Genomic DNA, 21289 nt, shown 5'->3' with positions numbered 1-21289 from the left:
GATGCCCAAACGGACACTAGGAGATGCCCAAAAGGCCACTCGGAGATCTCCAAAAGGACACTTGGAGATGCCAAAAAGGACACTTGGAGATGCCAAAAAGGACACTTGGAGATGCCAAAAAGGACACTTGGAGATGCCAAAAAGGACACTTGGAGATGTCCGAAAGGACACTCGGAGATCTCCGAAAGGACACTCGGAGATGCCCAAAAGGACACATGGAGATCTCCAAAAGGACAGTTGGAGATGCCAAAAAGGACACTCGGAGATGCCCAAAAGGACACTCTGAGATGCCCAAAAGGACACTCTGAGATGCCCAAAAGGACACTCGGAGATGCCCAAAAGGACACTCGGAGATGCCCAAACGGACACTCGGAGATGCCCAAACGGACACTCGGAGATGCCCAAACGGACACTCTGAGATGCCCAAAAGGACACTCGGAGATCTCCAAAAGGACACTCGGAGATGCCAAAAAGGACACTCGGAGATGCCAAAAAGGACACTCGGAGATGCCCAAAAGGACACTCTGAGATGCCCAAACGGACACTAGGAGATGCCCAAAAGGACACTTGGAGATCTGCAAACGTACCCTCGGAGATGCCCAAAAGGCCACCCGGAGATCTCCAAAAGAACACTTGGAGATGCCAAAAAGGACACTTGGAGATGCCACAAAGGACAGTTGGAGATCTCCAAAAGGACAGTTGGAGATGCCAAAAAGGACACTCGGAGATCTTCAAAAGGACACTTGGAGATGCCAGAAAGGACACTCGGAGATCTCCGAAAGGACACTTGGAGATGCCAGAAAGGACACTCAGAGATCTCCGAAAGGACATTCGGAGATGCCCAAAAGGACACTTGGAGATCTCCAAAAGGACATTCGGAGATGCCCAAAAGGACACTCGGAGATCTCCAAAAGGACACTCGGAGATCTCCAAAAGGACACTTGGAGATGCCCAAAAGGACACTTGGAGATCTCCAAACGGACCCTCGGAGATGCCCAAAAGGCCACTCGGAGATCTCCAAAAGGACATTTGGAGATGCCCAAAAGGACACTTGGAGATCTCCAAAAGGACAGTTGGAGATGCCAAAAAGGACACTCGGAGATCTTCAAAAGGACACTTGGAGATGCCAAAAAGGACACTCGAAGATGCCCAAAAGGACACTTGGAGATGCCAGAAAGGACACTCGAAGATGCCCAAAAGGACACTTGGAGATGCCAGAAAGGACACTCGGAGATCTCCGAAAGGACACTTGGAGATGCCCGAAAGGACACTCGGAGATCTCCGAAAGGACATTCGGAGATGCCCAAAAGGACACTTGGAGATCTCCAAAAGGACATTCGGAGATGCCCAAAAGGACACTCGGAGATCTCCAAAAGGACACTCGGAGATCTCCAAAAGGACACTTGGAGATGCCCAAAAGGACACTTGGAGATCTCCAAACGGACCCTCGGAGATGCCCAAAAGGCCACTCGGAGATCTCCAAAAGGACATTTGGAGATCTCCAAACGGACCCTCGGAGATGCCCAAAAGGCCACTCGGAGATCTTCAAAAGGACACTTGGAGATGCCCAAAAGGACACTCGGAGATGCCCAAAAGGACACTTGGAGATCTGCAAACGTACCCTCGGAGATGCCCAAAAGGCCACTCGGAGATCTCCAAAAGGACACTTGGAGATGCCAAAAAAAACACTTGGAGATGCCAAAAAGGACACTTGGAGATGCCAAAAAGGACACTTGGAGATGCCAAAAAGGACACTTGGAGATGCCCAAAAGGACACTCGGAGATCTCCGAAAGGACACTCGGAGATGCCCAAAAGGACACTTGGAGATCTCCAAAAGGACAGTTGGAGATGCCAAAAAGTACACTCGGAGTTGCCCAAAAGGACACTCGGAGATGCCCAAAAGGACACTTGGAGATCTGCAAACGGACCCTCGGAGATGCCCAAAAGGCCACTCGGAGATCTCAGAAAGGACACTTGGAGATGCCAAAAAGGACACTCGGAGATGCCCAAAAGGACACTCGCAGATCTCCGAAAGGACACTCGGAAATCTCCAATAGGACACTCGGAGATGCCCAAAAGGACACTTGGAGATCTGCAAACGGACCTTCGGAGATGCCCAAAAGGCCACTCGGAGATCTTCAAAAGGACACTTGGAGATGCCAAAAAGGACACTCGAAGATGCCCAAAAGGACACTTGGAGATGCCCAAAAGGACACTCGGAGATCTCCAAAAGGACACTTGGAGATGCCAGAAAGGACACTCAGAGATCTCCGAAAGGACATTCGGAGATGCCCAAAAGGACACTTGGAGATCTCCAAAAGGACATTCGGAGATGCCAGAAAGGACACTCAGAGATCTCCGAAAGGACATTCGGAGATGCCCAAAAGGACACTTGGAGATCTCCAAAAGGACATTCGGAGATGCCCAAAAGGACACTCGGAGATCTCCAAAAGGACATTTGGAGATCTCCAAAAGGACACTTGGAGATGCCAAAAAGGACACTCGGAGATGCCCAAAAGGACACTCGGAGATCTCCGAAAGGACACTCGGAAATCTCCAATAGGACACTCGGAGATGCCCAAAAGGACACTCGGAGATGCCCAAAAGGACACTTGGAGATCTGCAAACGTACCCTCGGAGATGCCCAAAAGGCCACTCGGAGATCTCCAAAAGGACACTTGGAGATGCCAAAAAGGACACTTGGAGATGCCAAAAAGGACACTTGGAGATGCCAAAAAGGACACTTGGAGATGCCCAAAAGGACACTCGGAGATCTCCGAAAGGACACTCGGAGATGCCCAAAAGGACACTTGGAGATCTCCAAAAGGACAGTTGGAGATGCCAAAAAGTACACTCGGAGTTGCCCAAAAGGACACTCGGAGATGCCCAAAAGGACACTTGGAGATCTGCAAACGGACCCTCGGAGATGCCCAAAAGGCCACTCGGAGATCTCAGAAAGGACACTCGGAAATCTCCAATAGGACACTCGGAGATGCCAAAAAGGACACTCGGAGATCTCAGAAAGGACACTCGGAAATCTCCAATAGGACACTCGGAGATGCCAAAAAGGACACTCGGAGATGCCCAAAAGGACACTCGGAGATCTCCGAAAGGACACTTGGAGATCTGCAAACGTACCCTCGGAGATGCCCAAAAGGCCACTCGGAGATCTCCAATAGGACACTCGGAGATGCCCAAAAGGACACTCGGAGATGCCCAAAAGGACACTTGGAGATCTGCAAACGTACCCTCGGAGATGCCCAAAAGGCCACTCGGAGATCTCCAAAAGGACACTTGGAGATGCCAAAAAGGACACTTGGAGATGCCCAAAAGGACACTCGGAGATCTCCGAAAGAACACTTAGAGATGCCCAAAAGGACACTTGGAGATCTCCAAAAGGACACTTGGAGATCTCCAAAAGGACACTTGGAGATGCCAAAAAGGACACTTGGAGATGCCAAAAAGGACACTTGGAGATGCCAAAAAGGACACTCGGAGATGCCAAAAAGGATACTTGGAGATGCCAAAAAGGACACTCGGAGATGCCCAAAAGGACACTCAGAGATCTCCGAAAGGACACTCGGAGATGCCCTATTATAATACATTTGCTGTGTTGTTTTTACTGTAAGCAAATTACTAAACTAATCTGTGTGTTAGTCACTGTCAGTAGTGTTTTACACACACCAAATGCACGTGCTTCATACATCTGCATATCTTTTGTATCATGTTTTTTATATTATTTTAAATCATGCAAAATTTAATTCATCACATTAGTGCGGGCTCCAGAAAATTATATGTAATTTCTTAACTTAACAGATTTAATTCTTCATTATCTGCTTACACAACTCTAAACTGACTTAATTGTTCATTATGCGACACCTAAATTACCAGCCAATATGGAAATGATGTTCTTTGCACCTGCCATGTTCTTTGTTAGTAAATTACTGGCAAATATAAAACAATTACTTGTGCATTTCATTTTTCTAAAGAAACTAATTAGCTGCAATTGTTGCTGCTCCTAGAGAACAAGAACCACATTGGACATACAAGACATTTTAACAGCAAGTATAAAGACAAGATCTTACTGGGTTTTGCAGGGTATCTCAATATGACACCTTGGCTCTGCATGTCAGCATCCCAGTGGGACTGTTGCTGTTTAGGTCCAATTATATGAGGTTTTATCATTTAGAAATGAGATCAGAATTGTTCATCAATGAAACTGCTAAATTATTTATTATTTTAGACTGGGTTGTAATACACTGTCTAAATACATATCTGGGTGTACTGCTCATAAAACATAAATGAAATGTTCCTGAGAGAATATTGTTTTATTACCTGAGGAACCTGAGGTGTATATTGTGTTACTGTGTTCATACCTGTTGACTGTCAGCCTCTATTCTATAGACTGTCTACAGATTGTATCATTTTAATGGAAGTTTTTTTGTATTTAAGATGCACTGAAATCCTTTCAGCTTTAAACATTTATATAGATCAATCAATTCTATACTGTATGGTATTGATATCTATCAGGCAAATTTGTATGTACTTTCCAAGTTTTTTTTAGGATAGCACAGTGGAAACAGTGGAAACACAATGTAGGCTTGAAGCATTAGTCATTCAACATGTGTCTACAGTTTCACCACATAGATTTATTCAGTATATTATCTTATATCAACATAAATACTTAATTAATGTTAAATTCCAACTAAAGGGCTGATTTGTTCAGCTTTAGAACCCTGCCAATTAATCAGAAACAGAATCACCAGACGAATATGAAGTTAATATCCTGTGATGTAAATGCCGCATGTATATAATTAAAATTTAGCTAGGATGTAGGCCACAAAGAAGTGATGATATTTTATTACATTCTCAAATATATTATTGTTGAATTTGAAAGTAAAAATCATAATTATGAATAGACAAAATATTTTCTGTAAATAATCAATCATGTTTATTTTTCTTTAATTATACATTTCTTTAAATTTATATCCTTGAATATCCTAACAAAAGTGATAATCATTTTCTATCAAAAAATACTGAATTAAATATATATATTTTATTTTAATTAAAATCCCTAACAACAAATCTGTCCTGTAACCCAGCTAAGGATTTGTTTGGAAAGCACAGATGGAAACGAGACAAATATAATGTGGTCTTTGTGCTTGGTAATTTAGGCAGGTTGAAATGAAAATATAAGTATTAAAAACTGCTAGATATATTTATTTTATATAAGCTTGGTTTTATGGCTTGTGATTATCCTTCTTACTTTTGATTATGTTCCAGAGGTTTTTAAATTTGGTAAAATCAAAGAAACCCATCATGTATGTTTTATTTATAGTGTTGATTAGTTTGCAGTATACCAAATTGAAAAAGTATATTTTAAATATTCTTTTAATATATTTTTTGCAGAATTGAATTATGTGTTTTTTCCACTAGAGGGCATGCCTCAGCCAGCTTTGGTTTTGAGTTCATACAGCCAGTACCACCCAGATCATATATACAGTACTTACATAATAAGATGCCTGACTGAAGGACTGAAGACATTTTGACCTTTAAACTTTAAACTTCTTAGCACAACCTTAGATATCAGGATTCCTTTACTGAGGACACCACTAATAATGGGTAGGGCCTCCATTGTCTCTATAAACATATCTGTGGTATAGATTGTACAGCATATTATGTGTGAAATTTCTTTGAACTTCTAACTCTACTTGGTATAATTACGTCACAAAATAATTCCATATTTTTATGTGTTCAGACCCTGTCTTTTGTGTGCTTCAGCAGGAATTACGAGTCATTAGACCAGACTGTGTTTTTTAAGACTTCAGCTGCCCAGGTTTGGCGAGGCTTGTGTTTTCTGCACCCTAAGCTTTCTGTTCCTGACTGACAGAATTGGACCCATCATTGTCTGTCGGAGTCCCAGCTGGCCACTGATTTTGATGGACATCAATATAATGGTAATCTTGTTGAAGGTATGTTGTGACTTTGGGTGACTAAACATCACCATCTAACATCATATCAATGCTGTATCTTGATGTCACCCAATATTGTTTTTTTTTTACTTATATGTGACCTTTTATTTATACACAAAATTCAGTGTCTGTACAATGTTGAAGCTTTCTGCAATAAAGCAATATTGTGTTTGTGACGGCAAGTTAGACTCATCCAGTGCCTGTAGAGGTCGCAGCCCAAGGTTAGACATGTAGTTCCTTCTAAGATCCTTTTTTTACTGATTATCAAAGATGTACAGTGTGGATATCTGTAGCTGTTATGTATTCTTAACCCAGTCTAGCCTTTCTGTTAACCTCTGTCATCAAAACGGCATTTACGTCTGCAGGACTGCCAGCCATGTTTTCTTTCTTTATTACATTAGAGACTGCTGGGCTGAATTTCCCAGAAGATCAGCACTTATAGAAATACTCCAACCAGCCTGTCATCAGCAATCATGTTTCACTCAAAATCCAAATTCCTGAGATCACATGTTTCTCTCATTCTGATGGCTACATTGGTTCACATTAATCTGAACATTACCTGAGGTTATTGGCCTGTAGCTGTATGCTTTTATTTTCATGCATATCACTGCATGAATAAGTAGGTGAACAGGTGTTTCTTATAACGTGCTCAGTGTGTGCGTGTGTGTACACAGGAGAGCAGTAATATATAAAAACAATCGACTGGAACCATGAATTCAGCTTTTAATAAAACATGAAAGAAATGTCTGAAAACCACAAAGTTTTGGTCAGCTTTCAGATAAATTGGAATCTGATTGGTTGCAGGGAAACAAAATGTCCAGGCATGTCTAGATCTGATGTCCAGATCTAATCAGTACCATCAGGCATGTGTAGTGAAGTGATCAACTAGAGTTAAAATCACTTTTTGTGTGAAAAATGTCTTTGGACTCCTAGAAAACGATTCCAGATGGTTGTGTCAATGATTAATGCCATCTGACCAATAGAGAGCAAGATTAAGTGGATGGAAAGATGAAGACAAGAGGACAGAGGTAGAGATGAGTCTCAGATAGACAGAATTAGAGCAACATGACAAAGAAACAACAGAAACTAGAATGAAAAAGGAGAAATAAAGAAAAGCAAGGCAGCAGATTGTCCATGGCATTTGTGTTGGTCAGAGCCCGGGTGTGAACTGCAGTGCTGATGTCCGTTTATGTAACCTCCGGCCTCTGAAGCGAGCAATCCGGGGCCTCGTCTGATCACGGCGGCTGACATGACAGTGTGAAGGCATGGGGATGAGGCAGGCTAGAGGTGTTTTTCTGCTTGTGGAGCCCCAGGGTCCACAAAGAGACACTTGTCTGTCTGGGTTCTGCTTGTTTTTAGGTTGATTTGGGGATTTCGGGAAGGATTTTTTTTTTTTCACTTTTGCTGCAGCAAGATGATTTACAGGAAGGTGGAATAAATGCTGTGGACAAGGTTTATTTTTCACTCTGAACACTACCTGATAAACTAACTGTATAAAATAATAGTGCCTCAAAATTTACTTGAGTGATTCCATAGAAGAATCACTTTTTTTCTATAAAGAATCATTTTATCACAAACATACGAGTGTAAGTACCGATGTCTCTCCCTTTAAACTGGCATAGAATCTGTGATTGATTTATTATATTTGATTGCCACAATGCAATGTCAGTGGTAATTGTATTCTGTGCAACAGGATGTAGACACATACTGTATACAACATACTGTATACTCTTAACAACATACAATGCAAAACACAATAAACACCATTAAATAGGAACAAAAAAATATTGTTCAAAGCATTGTTAGAAGTTTTCCAATAATTTTTAGAGGTTTTCCCATGATCTTTTAAAGCTTTAAATCTTTAAAACTAACAATATCTTGCAGTTTATTACAAGTGTGGGCATCTTGTTTGTATTCTATACTGTAGTGGAGAATAAGAGGATAATAATAAACAAATTGAATTTAACCAGTAAGTCTCCTTGTACTTTACATATTTTTAAACTCCAATAAACCAACCTTTGTTGAGATTTTTTTGATTATCAGAACAGACTTAATGCTCCACCTACATAAAACTCGATCATAATAAGATTCTTTAGACACATAGGACCCTATTTTTTTTTTATCCCTGTGCAGCTTGATTTAGGGCATATCAGTGTGTCTTTGTTATTGTGAAGATGGGAAAAGTACACCTTGCATGTCTCAATGTATAAAAGATCTTTCTAACATATTTAGAAATAAATAAATCAGCAGTTGCCATTTCCTTTAAAAACCAGGTGCACTCTGAAAATTTTGTGTAAGTTGAACTGAAGGTTCAGCACTTTTCTCTGAAGGCTGTATGTGTGATAGTGATGCTGCATTGGCAGCAGTTTGAATAGAGTATGAAAAGGTGAACATATTAACAAATTTATTGGTATTCAAACTCAATTCCTTTTGAGAGCATTTAATGGCACTGAGAATGAAGATTTATATTGATTGATACAAAATCTGACTGTTTTTTTTTTTCAACCACTTCAAAATATAATGGATGTCATCATTGACAAAGATCATCCTGCTGCAATTATTATCTTGATGTCAAACAGAGTGAAGGAGCACAACGAAGAAGAAGAGGTAGAAACAGGGATACATTGTTAGGCAGTGAGCAAGGCAGAAAGGGAGTGAGAGAGAGGGAAAGATTGAAAGAGGGAAAACAGATGGGGAAATAGAATTTTGGTATGTGTGTATGTGTGTGCCTTAGAGAAAGGGAGCCTCTTATACTGTCTCAGCGGGAGCTTGGCCCGAGCTTCGGCCTAGTCTCGTCTGCCCAGCGGGGGCCTTTCCTGAACTGGCTGCCCAGGGGAGGGGCACCTGCCCCAGCCACAAACACTGGAGCAGAGGCCGGGGGGTGTGGACCAGGCAGGAGTGGAGGGGAGCGGATAGGGGGCAATGGAAAGTCGTTCAGGAAGGGACATGTATTGGATTTACGAAACGCGCAGGTAGCGCAAAATTACAGCTGGAAAAAGAAAATATATTCCTTTACATCCTGCTGTAGTCTGTGGTCTGCATCAGTCCACCATCTCCTGCCAAACGAGTGACTTCAGCACAAAACAGTCATGGTGGTTATTGTTGGAGTCCAAGGCTTTGTGTCTACCAACATAAACTGACAGCTTATGAATTTGTCGACCTCCCTTGGGGCAATATTTTCGCTGTTTGGACTCGTTGGGTAAATACACATGCTTGAAGTTTATCACACACTTAATCACCCAGACTAGCTGAGAGAGAGAGAGAGAGAGAGAAGAGAAATGCTAGCGCCTGTCTCCATTCTAACTCCAGCATTGTGAAACTTCTGGACTAATGCCTTTGGTTCAAATCGCTGTAGATGGCAGTAAATTTGTCACAGCGGGCTTTTATTTTTTTGTCCTATTTAGGAGAAGTATAACTGGCCTACTGAAAGATTTGCAGTAGCAGCACTGGAGGAGCCTATCTGCGGTGGCTGTGTGGTTATAAAAGTGTACCACAACAGATCTAATCATTGAAGGCAAAGACTCCATAAGACCTTTGAAGGCATCCTGTGGTCTCTGGGACCAAGATGTTACCAGCAGTCCTCCATGGATTGCATCAATGATACTTTGTGTGCTTTTACACCAGATCATCTTGGTTAATCTTGGATCAGCTGAACTACGGTTCAGTTTTTTTGCAATGTGAAAACATTTCTCAGTTGGTTTTGACTATTGGAACAATAACAGGACAATACGGCAGGCTATTATCATCCACAAACAATGGAAGAAGAAAAAGAATTGTGTTGTGCTGAAATTCAACACTCTTGTGTGCACATGCATTGCACAGTAGTATCAGAACACAACAGATTACACTCAAGACTTACAGTACAGGCCAAAAGTTTGGACACACCTTCTCATTCAATGCGTTTTCTTTATTTTCATGACTATTTACATTGTAGATTCTCACTGAAGGCATCAAAACTATGAATGAACACATGTGGAGTTTTATGTACTTAACAAAAAATTACCTGGCCTCCACAGTCACCGGATCTGAACCCAATCCAGATAGTTTGGGGTGAGCTGGACCACAAAGTGAAGGCAAAGGGGCCAACAAGTGCCAAACACCTCTGGGAACTCCTTCAAGATGGTTGGAAAACCATTTCCTTTAGAGAATGCCAAAAGTGTGCAAAGCAGTAATCAGAGCAAAGGGTGGCTATTTTAAAGAAACATGATTTGAGTTATTTTACCTTTTTTTGTACATAAGTACATAACTCCACATGTGTTTATTCATAGTGTTGATGCCTTCATTGAGAATCTACAATGTAAATAGTCATGAAAAAAAAGCATTAAAAAGGAAAAGTGTGTCCAAACTTTTGGCCTGTACTGTATGTATCACCTGTATCTGTAAATTAACCATTATTTATCAACAGAAACAAAATAAATCTAACCCAAGTTGTATGCTAGTATGTGAAGTATTTTAACCTCACATAGATTAACTGCACAGTATAGGAGATTGACACATTGGCTAGGACATACTGTACAGCATTTTAACTGATACATTCCAGGTAATTGGAAACATTCGAGAGAAAAAGAACAGATCAGAGGGAAAAGGAAAAAAAAGACTGCAAGGACTTTTGCCCCAGGTTCTAATATACTGTACCACTGAGCTCTGCTCTGACCAAAAGTCAAGGTGTTCTGTTATTTTTTTTTCATTGATTAAATTGTGCTGTGATATTAGGCAAAGTATTATTAGTTATTAATAGTTTTTAATACTACCATTCTTTCTGATATTAGTACTGCAGAAGGCTGTTAAAATGCTTAAAAGAGCTGCTGTATCAGAGCTACTGTATCAGAGCTGCTGTAAAAGAGCTGCTGTATCAGAGCTACTGTATCAGAGCTGCTGTAAAAGAGCTGCTATATCAGAGCTGCTGTATCAGAGCTACTGTATCAGAGCTGCTGTAACAGAGCTGCTGTAAAAGAGCTGCTGTAAAAGAGCTGCTGTAAAAGAGCTGCTGTATCCGAGCTGCTGTATCAGAGCTGCTGTAAAAGAGCTGCTGTAAAAGAGCTGCTATATCAGAGCTGCTGTAAAAGAGCTGCTGTATCAGAGCTGCTGTATCAGAGCTGCTGTAAAAGAGCTGCTATATCAGAGCTGCTGTAAAAGAGCTGCTGTAAAAGAGCTGCTGTATCAGAGCTGCTGTATCAGAGCTGCTGTAACAGAGCTGCTGTAACAGAGCTGCTGTAACAGAGCTGCTGTAACAGAGCTGCTGTAAAAGAGCTGCTGTATCCGAGCTGCTGTATCAGAGCTGCTGTAAAAGAGCTGCTGTGTCCAAGCTGCTATAAAAGAGCTGCTGTATCAGAGCTACTGTATCAGAGCTGCTCTAAAAGAGCTGCTATATCAGAGCTGCTGTATCAGAGCTGCTGTAAAAGAGCTGCTGTAAAAGAGCTGCTTTATCAGAGCTGCTGTAAAAGAGCTGCTGTATCAGAGCTGCTGTATCAGAGCTGCTGTAAAAGAGCTGCTGTATCACAGCTGCTGTAAAAGAGCTGCTGTATCAGAGCTGCTGTAACAGAGCTGCTGTATCAGAGCTGCTGTAACAGAGCTGCTGTAACAGAGCTGCTGTAACAGAGCTGCTGTAACTGAGCTGCTGTATCAGAGCTGCTGTAAAAGAGCTGCTGTAACAGAGCTGCTGTAACAGAGCTGCTGTAACAGAGCTGCTGTATCAGAGCTGCTGTAAAAGAGCTGCTGTATCAGAGCTGCTGTAAAAGAGCTGCTGTATCAGAGATACTGTATCAGAGCTGCTGTAACAGAGCTGCTGTAACAGAGCTGCTGTATAAGAACTGCTGTATCAGACAGGCTGTAAAAGAGCTGCTGTATCAGAGCTGCTGTAAAAGAGCTGCTGTATCAGAGCTGCTGTATCAGAGCTGCTGTATCAGAGCTGCTGTATCAGAGCTGCTGTAATAAAGCTGCTGTATCAGAGCTGCTGTAAAAGAGCTGCTGTATCCAAGCTGCTATAAAAGAGCTGCTGTAAAAGAGCCGCTGTAAAAGAGCTGCTGTAACAAAGCCGCTGTAACAGAGCTGCTGTAAAAGAGCTGCTGTATCAGAGCTGCTGTATCAGAGCTGCTGTATCAGAGCTGCTGTAGCAGAGCTGCTGTAAAAGAGCTGCTGTAAAAGAGCTGCTGTATCAGAGCTGCTGTATCAGAGCTGCTGTATCAGAGCTGCTGTATCAGAGCTGCTGTATCAGAGCTGCTGTAAAAGAGCTGCTGTATCAGAGCTGCTGTATCAGAGCTGCTGTAAAAGAGCTGCTGTAAAAGAGCTGCTGTATCAGAGCTGCTGTAAAAGAGCTGCTGTATCAGAGCTACTGTAAAGAGCTGCTATATCAGAGCTGCTGTATCAGAGCTGCTGTAAAAGAGACTTCAAAAAACAAAACGGCTTAGACCCCCGTGTAACACACACACATACACACACAGACACACACACACACACACACACACACACACACACACACACACTCACACACAATCCTCACTCTGTCAAACAATATTTGTCCATGTGCATCAGAGTCCAGCAGGCAGCCTGACACAGTGCAGCCATTCAAACATACACACATACACACACACACACATCACAAACATGGACTCTCTCACACACATGCTACTCACATACAAACATCACAGGCAAAGCGTGGACATAAAATAGATGTCAGGGTCACAGGCAGCCGCATGGCGATGAGTTACTGGCCCTTAGCTAGTAGAAGATTATAAGATAAACATTATATCCATAGATTATTGTATTATAGTATAAATATTACACATGTAAATAAAGTGTCCTGTAGTGAAGTGTCTGATGATGTAAATTTCACACACCTAACATAGTTGTGTTATTACTGTTGTTTTGTAATTGTTACTGTAAATAATGTATATAATTACACTCTTTACTTATTTAATTGTATAAATATTACATAAATAATACATAATTAACATTGATTAATTCCAGTATCTGCAAAGACAGACAGACAGACACTGTGCACATTAATCATGAAACAAAGCAATACATCAAAAACCAAAAGTATAAATATTTCTGTCAAGTATTTCTTAGTTAAGCCTGTGTGTGTTTGTCCTTTTATTTGCCTTTTATCAACCAACACTCTGTATTCAGTAAATAAAGCATATCTTTATTCATGACTATATATTATTATATACACCACAACCGCATGTTTATAAATGCTTGTGAATATATTTCGTGCAAAGCAATGCATAGAAAAAGCAAAACAAAAACACAATAATTCTTACTAGAAAAAAAGACAAATAACTGTTCAAAGTCGGAGGCTTCGACAGGTCAGGGTTTTTTTTTAAATGCCAAGTATAAAAGTGCCTTTAAAGTAGAAGCTTCCAGCTCTTAAATACAGTATAGATTTGAAGTGGGAAATATATCATATAAATGTTCTATAAATGAGAGGTTTTCAAAATGGACGATTCCACCCACACATTCAAGAAAGAATTATCAGTAGGACTAGAGGACAAGAGATCATGACAAATTCTTGATTTGATTAATTAGTAAAATTAAGTTTATACCCAACTTTACCAACAGTATGTTATAGAATTTACAATACTGAATAACTCAGCTTTCAAACACTGTAGCACACAGTTATTAAATCCCCTTTTTTGGCAGTTAATAAACAAAAAAATGTGTGTACAGAACTGCTCAGCCACACATACATGTATACAACATATACAAAACAAACTAGTCAAGACTGTTTGCTTAATTGTGATTTATCCTCTTCAAAGAGCAAATTCCAATGAGAATTGTCCTTTAGCTTTGAGCCAAATTCAGTTATATGGTGTTCCCCTTCATTTACACTAATAAACCAATTTGGTTTTTAAACGGTTCACACCTGTAGTAAAAATCCCTTTGGGCAGCTTGTAAATCATGACACTTGGGTTGTTCCTTTAATGCTACTTCTTTGGTGTTTTCTGAAACAGATGTTGCACCTTAGACCACCAGTGTTCCATTAGTCTCCTAGGAATGGGTTGGGTTCCTGGAACATCCAGTTATAATGTGTTCACTTTTGTTTGCATATTAATCTATTATTTTATTTTTGATTTGTTTTCTAAGTAGTTTTGGACCACTTCTTTTTAGGTACGCTTCACAATATATTTCATGTATTATGAAGAGCAGCTTGTGTTTTTAAATGACAAAATTGTCAAAAAAAAAAAAAAAAGAGATTTTGTTCCAACAGCAGCGAAATATGAGGCTCACACCATTATATCAAAGACCCTGTTTACACCTGGGCACTTCATGCGACTAGTGTGCGATGTGATTACTATCTGGATTGTATTCAGGTTAAGATTTTAGCCACATTTTACAGTAGTCAAATGCATCTTTGGTTAGTCAGACTAAAACTTAATTGCTTATAGTCAATTTAATGGCAACCATTGGTTTAACCATTTAGCCTCTTCCTGTGATTATGCCAAAAATGATTGCTCTCGATTGTAGTTTGGGTGTTTCGATTATAATTTTTGTGCTTGTCTTGCCTTTTGATTTGAATGATTTGTATTTGTGTTTACACTTGCAGTTTCATGTGGTTAATTAATAGATGCAATCCTGATATAATCCTGATATTCAAGATGCATAAAGTGATCAGGTGTAAACAGGGTCAGTGTATGTTTTGCCTGTATGCAGTGGAAGTAATGTTGAGCCGCTTTGTATTCTATGCAAATGTTTTCTTTTATAGTCCTGAAAAAGGTTATTTGATCTATAATGATAGTCAAATTCATGGTGCTGCATGTTATGTTCTAAATAGAACCATATAAAAAGGTTCAACTAATACAAAAGGCTTTTAACCAGGAATCCACAGATTTCCTAGATTCTTGGAGTTGTCCTTGTTCTACATAGAACCGCTGCCTTTTGAAGAATCATTTTTAAGAGTGTACCTCAGTTCATAGCTCCTTTATTTCATGATGTATACTCTCACTAGTGAATGAAGATATGTGAGATTCTGGCATTGGTGGGCAGAGCTGTGAAGAGTGTACTTATTCATCACTGGAAAATGAAGAGTGCTTTCATTGATGGGTAGAGCTGGCCTTTTGGCAGAGCGGAGTGGCTGCGCTCGTTGTCTGCCTGCTGGTCCGCTGCCGCTTTCCTGTCAGTAGTGTGTAGAAAAATGGATTTACACATGAGTTACCATACGTCAGTCCTGTCAGGATCCGGTTCACGGTAACCTGCGTCCCTACAGGTACCATGCGTAGAACATCTGGCCGATACAGAGGTAGCAGCTGCCAGATCCAGAATGGAAGAAAACAGGCCCAGAATGCAATCACAATACCCAGGATGAGGAGCAGAACTTTGGGCCGTGGAGCACGGGTCGGATAGGCAGTGCTACCTCCAGCCCAGGCTGGCTGTGTCTGAGAAACCCAGTAGAGCCTCCCTAGGGCTGCATATAGACCCCCAATGGCTAGTCCTGGTCCTAGGATACTGGTGCAGAACAGCACACTGAGGTAGGCTTTGGAGCTCTGCTCGTCCCATGCTGGAACACACAGCTTTCCCTCCTGATTCTCCCCGTCTTCAAGATGTAGGGTGATCATCATCGGTAGGCTGAGAGCCACAGCAAAGCCCCAGGCTAGAGCCACACGAAGCAGGCCTGAGGAAGGTGCAGAGGAGGCAGCCAGAGGGTCGGCTACAGCCCGGTATCGGTCCAGACTCATCGCGGTCAGAGTGAAGATGCTGGCATGCATGGTGAGCAGGTCCAGGCTGAGCAGAAGCCGACACCCAAGCTCTCCGAACGCCCAGTCAGACGCCAGGCTGTCGTAGACGATGAAAGGTGCGGTGGAAAGGTACAGCAGATCCGCCAAGGCCAGACTCAAAACCTGCAGATGGAGAGAGGAGGAGGTGGAGAAGGAGGGAGAGGAGGTGGGACAGTGGGAAGGGGAAGACGACCTGAGGCAAGCAGGAGTCAAACAGCAGGTAGGTGCCATTCGCCTCCTCCTTGGGCCCCTGCGGCGCTGAATCAAGAGTCCCAGAGTGTAGAGGTTTCCGAGAATGCCCAGCAGGGAAAGGAGCGAGAGAAAGAAGCAAAATAGTGCTGTAGAGGCCACACTTGGGGATGGAGAAAGTGAAGGAGAGGAGGAAGGGCTGGAAATGTTAGGGAGGAAGGGAAAGGTATAAGATGGAGAAGGGGAAGAGGATAGGGAAACAGAGCCAAAGACTTCCATTTGGATTAGACAGAAGTTTCTAGGGCTGAAGAGCAGTTAATAAGTGTTGATGTGAAATGTTGAAGGTTAATTGGGTTTGGAAGAACTGCTGGGAGAACAGGGTTGTTAGAGGGTCAGAATAAAAGAAGAAAAGCTGTTAGTTATCTTTAATATACAAGAAAGAAAGGAAGAAATTGGATTGAGGGGGGGAGCAAATAAATTATAAAAAACAGCCATATTATAGGTTCCTTATATTAAAATCCATTTATTAATCAAAACACAAAAATCTACACACAAAACAATATATAATATGCTGTACCTGCTAAAAATATGTAATTTAATCTGTAAAAAGGTAATATTGCTGCTGTCAGAAAATCATAGATTTTTAGCAGATACTTGTGTCTGTCTAAAACAAAATGTACCGTTACATTTTTTCAAATACATAAAATACCTTTTTAAAAACTTTTACTTTCTCTATATGCAAATGTGTATTTGCATCAATACACTGTATTTAAAACTATGTACGGCAATAGAATGTATAATGTAGTACTCAATATAAAATAAAGCATGATTATATAATCTTTTAAAGACAGGCTGCAGGTTGCTATCATGGGGGCCTCTTAAATAAATAAAAAAAATGTCCCAGCTGAGTTTCTATCAGGACTGTGATTACGAAAAACTTTCTTGCACCCATGCTGTTTACTGTAATTTTTTTACTCTTATTTTTTATATTTCATTTTAGATATAAACTGTATTTGTAATATAAGTCATATTATTTTTATATATTAAATTATAGATTAAATCAGACTTATTTTATTATTTATTAAGTCATTCATTTTATTTGCACCTTGACTACAATTACAACTGACTCTTTTTTGTCAATAAAAATGGCATTAAGTCCTTAAGTCTTTATGTCTTACTGTTTTTTTTTTATATTTATACACTGATATTTATCTGTGTTAGACTCGTGTAGGGCACTCTCACCAAATTATTTACCTCAATACACTCATAAAATACTAGTAGACTACCTCAGTCTGAACTGCACTCATGGTGGTCAACCGTATCCAGTTTACAGCCTTAAAAAAATGCTGTTTGGGTATATTACTGAAATCAATCACTCTAAGATAAATTATGTATAAGCACACATAACTATTTTTTTAATGTATTATGCTTATTATACTATGAGGTCTTGATATTAATGTAGTCTACTGTTTTTAAATGAGGTGGTTCATCATTTTTTTTGCTTTAAAGATGTAAATAGTAACTCTGTCACTGTTTATACCCTTACATTCCCCTCTGGACCCCCGTCTGAAGGCTCTGCTCTGTAACTTTATCTGGGAGAGGATCAAAGGCCGGGGGAGTCCGGGGGCAAATTTACAAGAGGTGCTGGGGGGCGTGGTAGGGGTTATTTGGCACATGGTGCCCCCCTCCAGGCTGTGGGGTTTAAGAGCTCCTGTGCGGTGGAGCAGAGATATGGGTTATTATTAATTTAGTGTTTAATGCTTATCTCAGCTATGGTTGTCGCGGTTTTGGACCTGTGGAGTTATCGCATAATTAACTGAAGCGAAACTGCTGCATATCTGTGAGGCATTTATTACAGCCTGCGTTCAGAATATACTTGATTTGAGTGCAGGAGTTACACGCAAATAAATATATCTCTATATCTCTACAACATTTTCCTTTTCGGTACAATTCATGTACAACCAATTAACCTGTTAATCAGGGCAAATGTTTTTTTTTTTCAGCGCGTTTTTTAAATTATTTATTAAATGTATTTTATTTATTTATTTTTGAGTCAGGTGATGTGCTGTAGCGCAAGCAAAATTGCTACGTTTATCAGTAACATAACTGATTTAACACTCTCAAATTTGCAGTAAACTCCTGATAACTACATTGTATTTTATTATAGTTTATGTACATATTAAATACATATTAAAACGCATGAACAAAGCTAAATGTACTAACCTTATATTCAATTTAAGTAGCCTATTTTTATACCATGTAGCAGTTAGCTTAGCATTAAAAATCAGTAAATAAATACATGGTTTAGTTAAGATAATAAAAAGAAGTCCATTTATTAAGCTGGATAGTTACTGTAGGTTTGTTTATATATTATTATAGGTTTAGGCTATACTCTTAGGTTGTTTTATATATCTTATAGTTCCTGAAAAATTGTGATAATCAGTAGTACAGCTCTTTAACAGAACTAAAGTTATTAGTATTTAATTGTACATTTATACAAATTTAAAAAATACAAAATAAGTATATTTATTTTTAAATTGTATTTTAATTCGCTTTATTTCATTTTTTATTGTATTTTTAATTAAACTTAATTATTATTTGTTGTGGTTATAACCTTAGGTTATTTTATATATTTTATAGTTCCTGAAAAAATGTGATAATCAATCTTACAGCTCTTTAACCACAGACTGTACATTTATTAGTATTTAATTTTAAATGTATTTAAAAAATAATTATTTTATTATATTAACAAAATATATAAATATATTTTACATACACAACAATACAGTTCTATTTTAGTATTAATTCAACTGATTCATTATTTGTGTTTGACTTCCCTTTTACCATTGTATTTAAATACCAGTAACTTTACAGTTAAATACTAATCATTTTACAGTCTGTTAAAGAGCTGTAAAGAGCAATAAGCACATTTATTTCAGGAACTTTAAGAATAACCACTATGCACAAATTATTTGAAACATCTGAACAAAATTCTTAAGGCTTTAATTTTCGTTTTAAAGAGGCCGCTGCTAAATCCGTAAAGTAAATGACTCGTTAGAGAAGGTGGAAAATCAGCGGATGATCTCACCATTTATATCCGCTGTCATTTTTCCTGTCAGTGCGCTGCTCAGACTCTCCTCACATTTCCGTAAGATCAGAGCTCTCCTCCTGAATCCTGCCTCTTCATTTCTCCATCTCCTCTCTGCGACTCTCAGATTATCCTGCAGGATCCTGCTGAACCTTCAGCGGGGTCTCTAGTGAACTTCCAGCTCACCTTGCTCCTCTCTCCCTCTCTCTTCTGATCTGTCTATCCGGAGGAAGGCGGGATGGACGGGGCAGGACGAGGACAGATGAGGAAGAGGAGGAGGAGGAGGAGGGAGGGGGGCGTCGTGTTCACTCGCACCATGGAGGAGAATCAGTTTATTGAGAGTTCAGACTGAGACTCACCTGCTTATTACAGCTCTAAATCAGGTACTGTACAGTCAGGGATTAAGCCCAGTCTTGGACTACACAGAATTCTGAATGGAGATTTTCCATTCAATTTTTTCTGTTTTTGTTTTTTAAAGTTTTTGTACATTCTAATATTCATTTATTCAAGTACCAACATATGTACCACAATCTGCACAGGAAACGTTTAGCATACTTACTTCTACTATATACAATAAATAAATAAAATAATAATGTAATGGAAAATAATGTATAAGTGACAACACAAACATTCTAGGATGATCTAAGCTGTTGTTTAAAAAAAATGTATGCACGAAACATGTGAAATTATCTATTTGCAGAGTTGTTTCAAACCTGTAATAGTTGATACAATGACATTATTATATAGCATTAATCCAGCAATGTTACTGCCAGTGTTTATTTAACACTGTGGACTCTGCTGTACCAGCACGTCTGAGTCTTCACATAGGCTTGTTATAAAATTCTTTCTTCTTTTAGCGAAGCACTAGACCTTTATGATGTGATTAAGTGAATACATAACCCATTTTCTAGTACAAGAGGCCAGAGTCAAAGCAAACTCTTTGATTTTATCATGTTAAAACAACTGTAAATGCCTGTTAAATGAAATTCATATACCTTATTAATTGAAATGTTTTGAGTTCACTTCGCAAAACAGTATTTTCATGTTGCTTTACAGGGAAAGAGAGAAATTATAAATGACACACTAGAAACTAAATGCCCACTTTAAAGCACTGAAGCGACATGATTTACCACAGTACGCAATATAATGAGATGTTTTAAATCCATTTGACTGCTAGAGATCAGATTCAGCCTCTGGTATAGGTTAATCATCCCTAAAAAATGCTGGATGAAATTCGGATATTCGCCTCCATCCAAACCACAGGCAAGCAGAGATTTCAAAACCATTCAATAACACGAAATACCGCATTGAACCCTGTGGACCATACAGGAACACATTACCATTAATGGAGAGAAAATGTTTGAAAAGTGCGGAGAAAAGCATTTTCATCTCCTTAGTCACCCAGAACCTCAAATGATCTACATTTTACAGGCAAAAAATAGATGACACTTTTTTATATTTATATTATTTATTTCCATATTTTACAGTCTCAGAATAACAAAAAAACACACAAAAGTGATAGCAAGTATTACAGCTTATAAATTCTTTTTATAGCATTTAAGAGTCTTTTAGTTCTTGTTTGAGGCATTTTTACTCATTCTTCCTTCCAAAAGGCATCCAATTTTGCGAGATTCTTGGACCATCTTGCATGCACTTTTTTTTTTGTCCTCAAATTTTCAATGATGTTCAGATCAGGGGGTTGTGAGGTACATGGCAGAACTTTCAGCTTGAGCCCTTTGTTAGATGTGGATTTTTACAGAAAGCATGATGTTTTCTTCTGAAATGTGTAAATGTTTAAATCCAGTCTATTTTCCCAGTTCAGCAGTGAAATATATGCCCTGTCCCACTGGTTGCAACAGGAAGCCAATAGCATGACTGATTTACGCTCCATAGAGATGTATAATTTTGAGAAATTCTGCACCATTTTCTTCAAACATTTCTTTCTTGACCGCGGACAATTGTTGGCCCATCTTGTTTCCAAAATACATCAGCTTTGGTTAGATGTTACGCTGAATTTTGTGCAATAATGCCAGAAAGGTTATCTACCAATACAATAAGCAGTTTTAATGGTAAAAGTACACATGGTACACATTAAAAAAATATATGTAGAAGTTAAAGTATGAACTCATGCTTTTTATTTAAGTAAAAGTGTAAAAGTACTGGTTTCAAAACTTCTTAGTGCACTAACCCACATTTTCCATCAAGCTATAATGACTATAATGTTGAAAAAGTTGGGATGCACTAGGCTCCCTGTTTCAGCTGCATATATGCCCATTGAAAATGAATGTATTTTAGTACAATGCAAATATATTAAAAAAAGCTTAGT

At 39.4% G+C, this 21289-nt stretch overlaps 1 protein-coding gene across 1 annotated transcript; it reads right to left on the bottom strand.

Annotated features, from left to right (window-relative positions):
* Nucleotides 1–13096: 13096 nt before the first annotated feature.
* Nucleotides 13097–19211, bottom strand: uts2r3 (urotensin-2 receptor 3). Its single transcript, XM_007249781.4, has 2 exons — nt 18964–19211; nt 13097–16298 (listed from the first exon to the last, which is right to left on the bottom strand). Exon 2 carries the CDS (start codon nt 16152–16154, stop codon nt 15006–15008), a length of 1149 nt encoding a protein of 382 aa, XP_007249843.3. The 5' UTR covers nt 16155–16298; nt 18964–19211; the 3' UTR covers nt 13097–15005.
* Nucleotides 19212–21289: the final 2078 nt, after the last annotated feature.

The sequence above is a fragment of the Astyanax mexicanus genome, chromosome 6 (assembly GCF_023375975.1).
Source record: "Astyanax mexicanus isolate ESR-SI-001 chromosome 6, AstMex3_surface, whole genome shotgun sequence".
NCBI classification, from domain to species: Eukaryota; Metazoa; Chordata; class Actinopteri; order Characiformes; family Acestrorhamphidae; genus Astyanax; species Astyanax mexicanus.
This window is presented reverse-complemented; position numbering and strand designations above follow the sequence as displayed.

Bases quoted from the DNA above. Each gene is read 5' to 3' on its own strand.
- uts2r3 (XM_007249781.4), bottom strand. From the start codon at position 16,154: ATGGAAGTCTTTGGCTCTGTTTCCCTATCCTCTTCCCCTTCTCCATCT.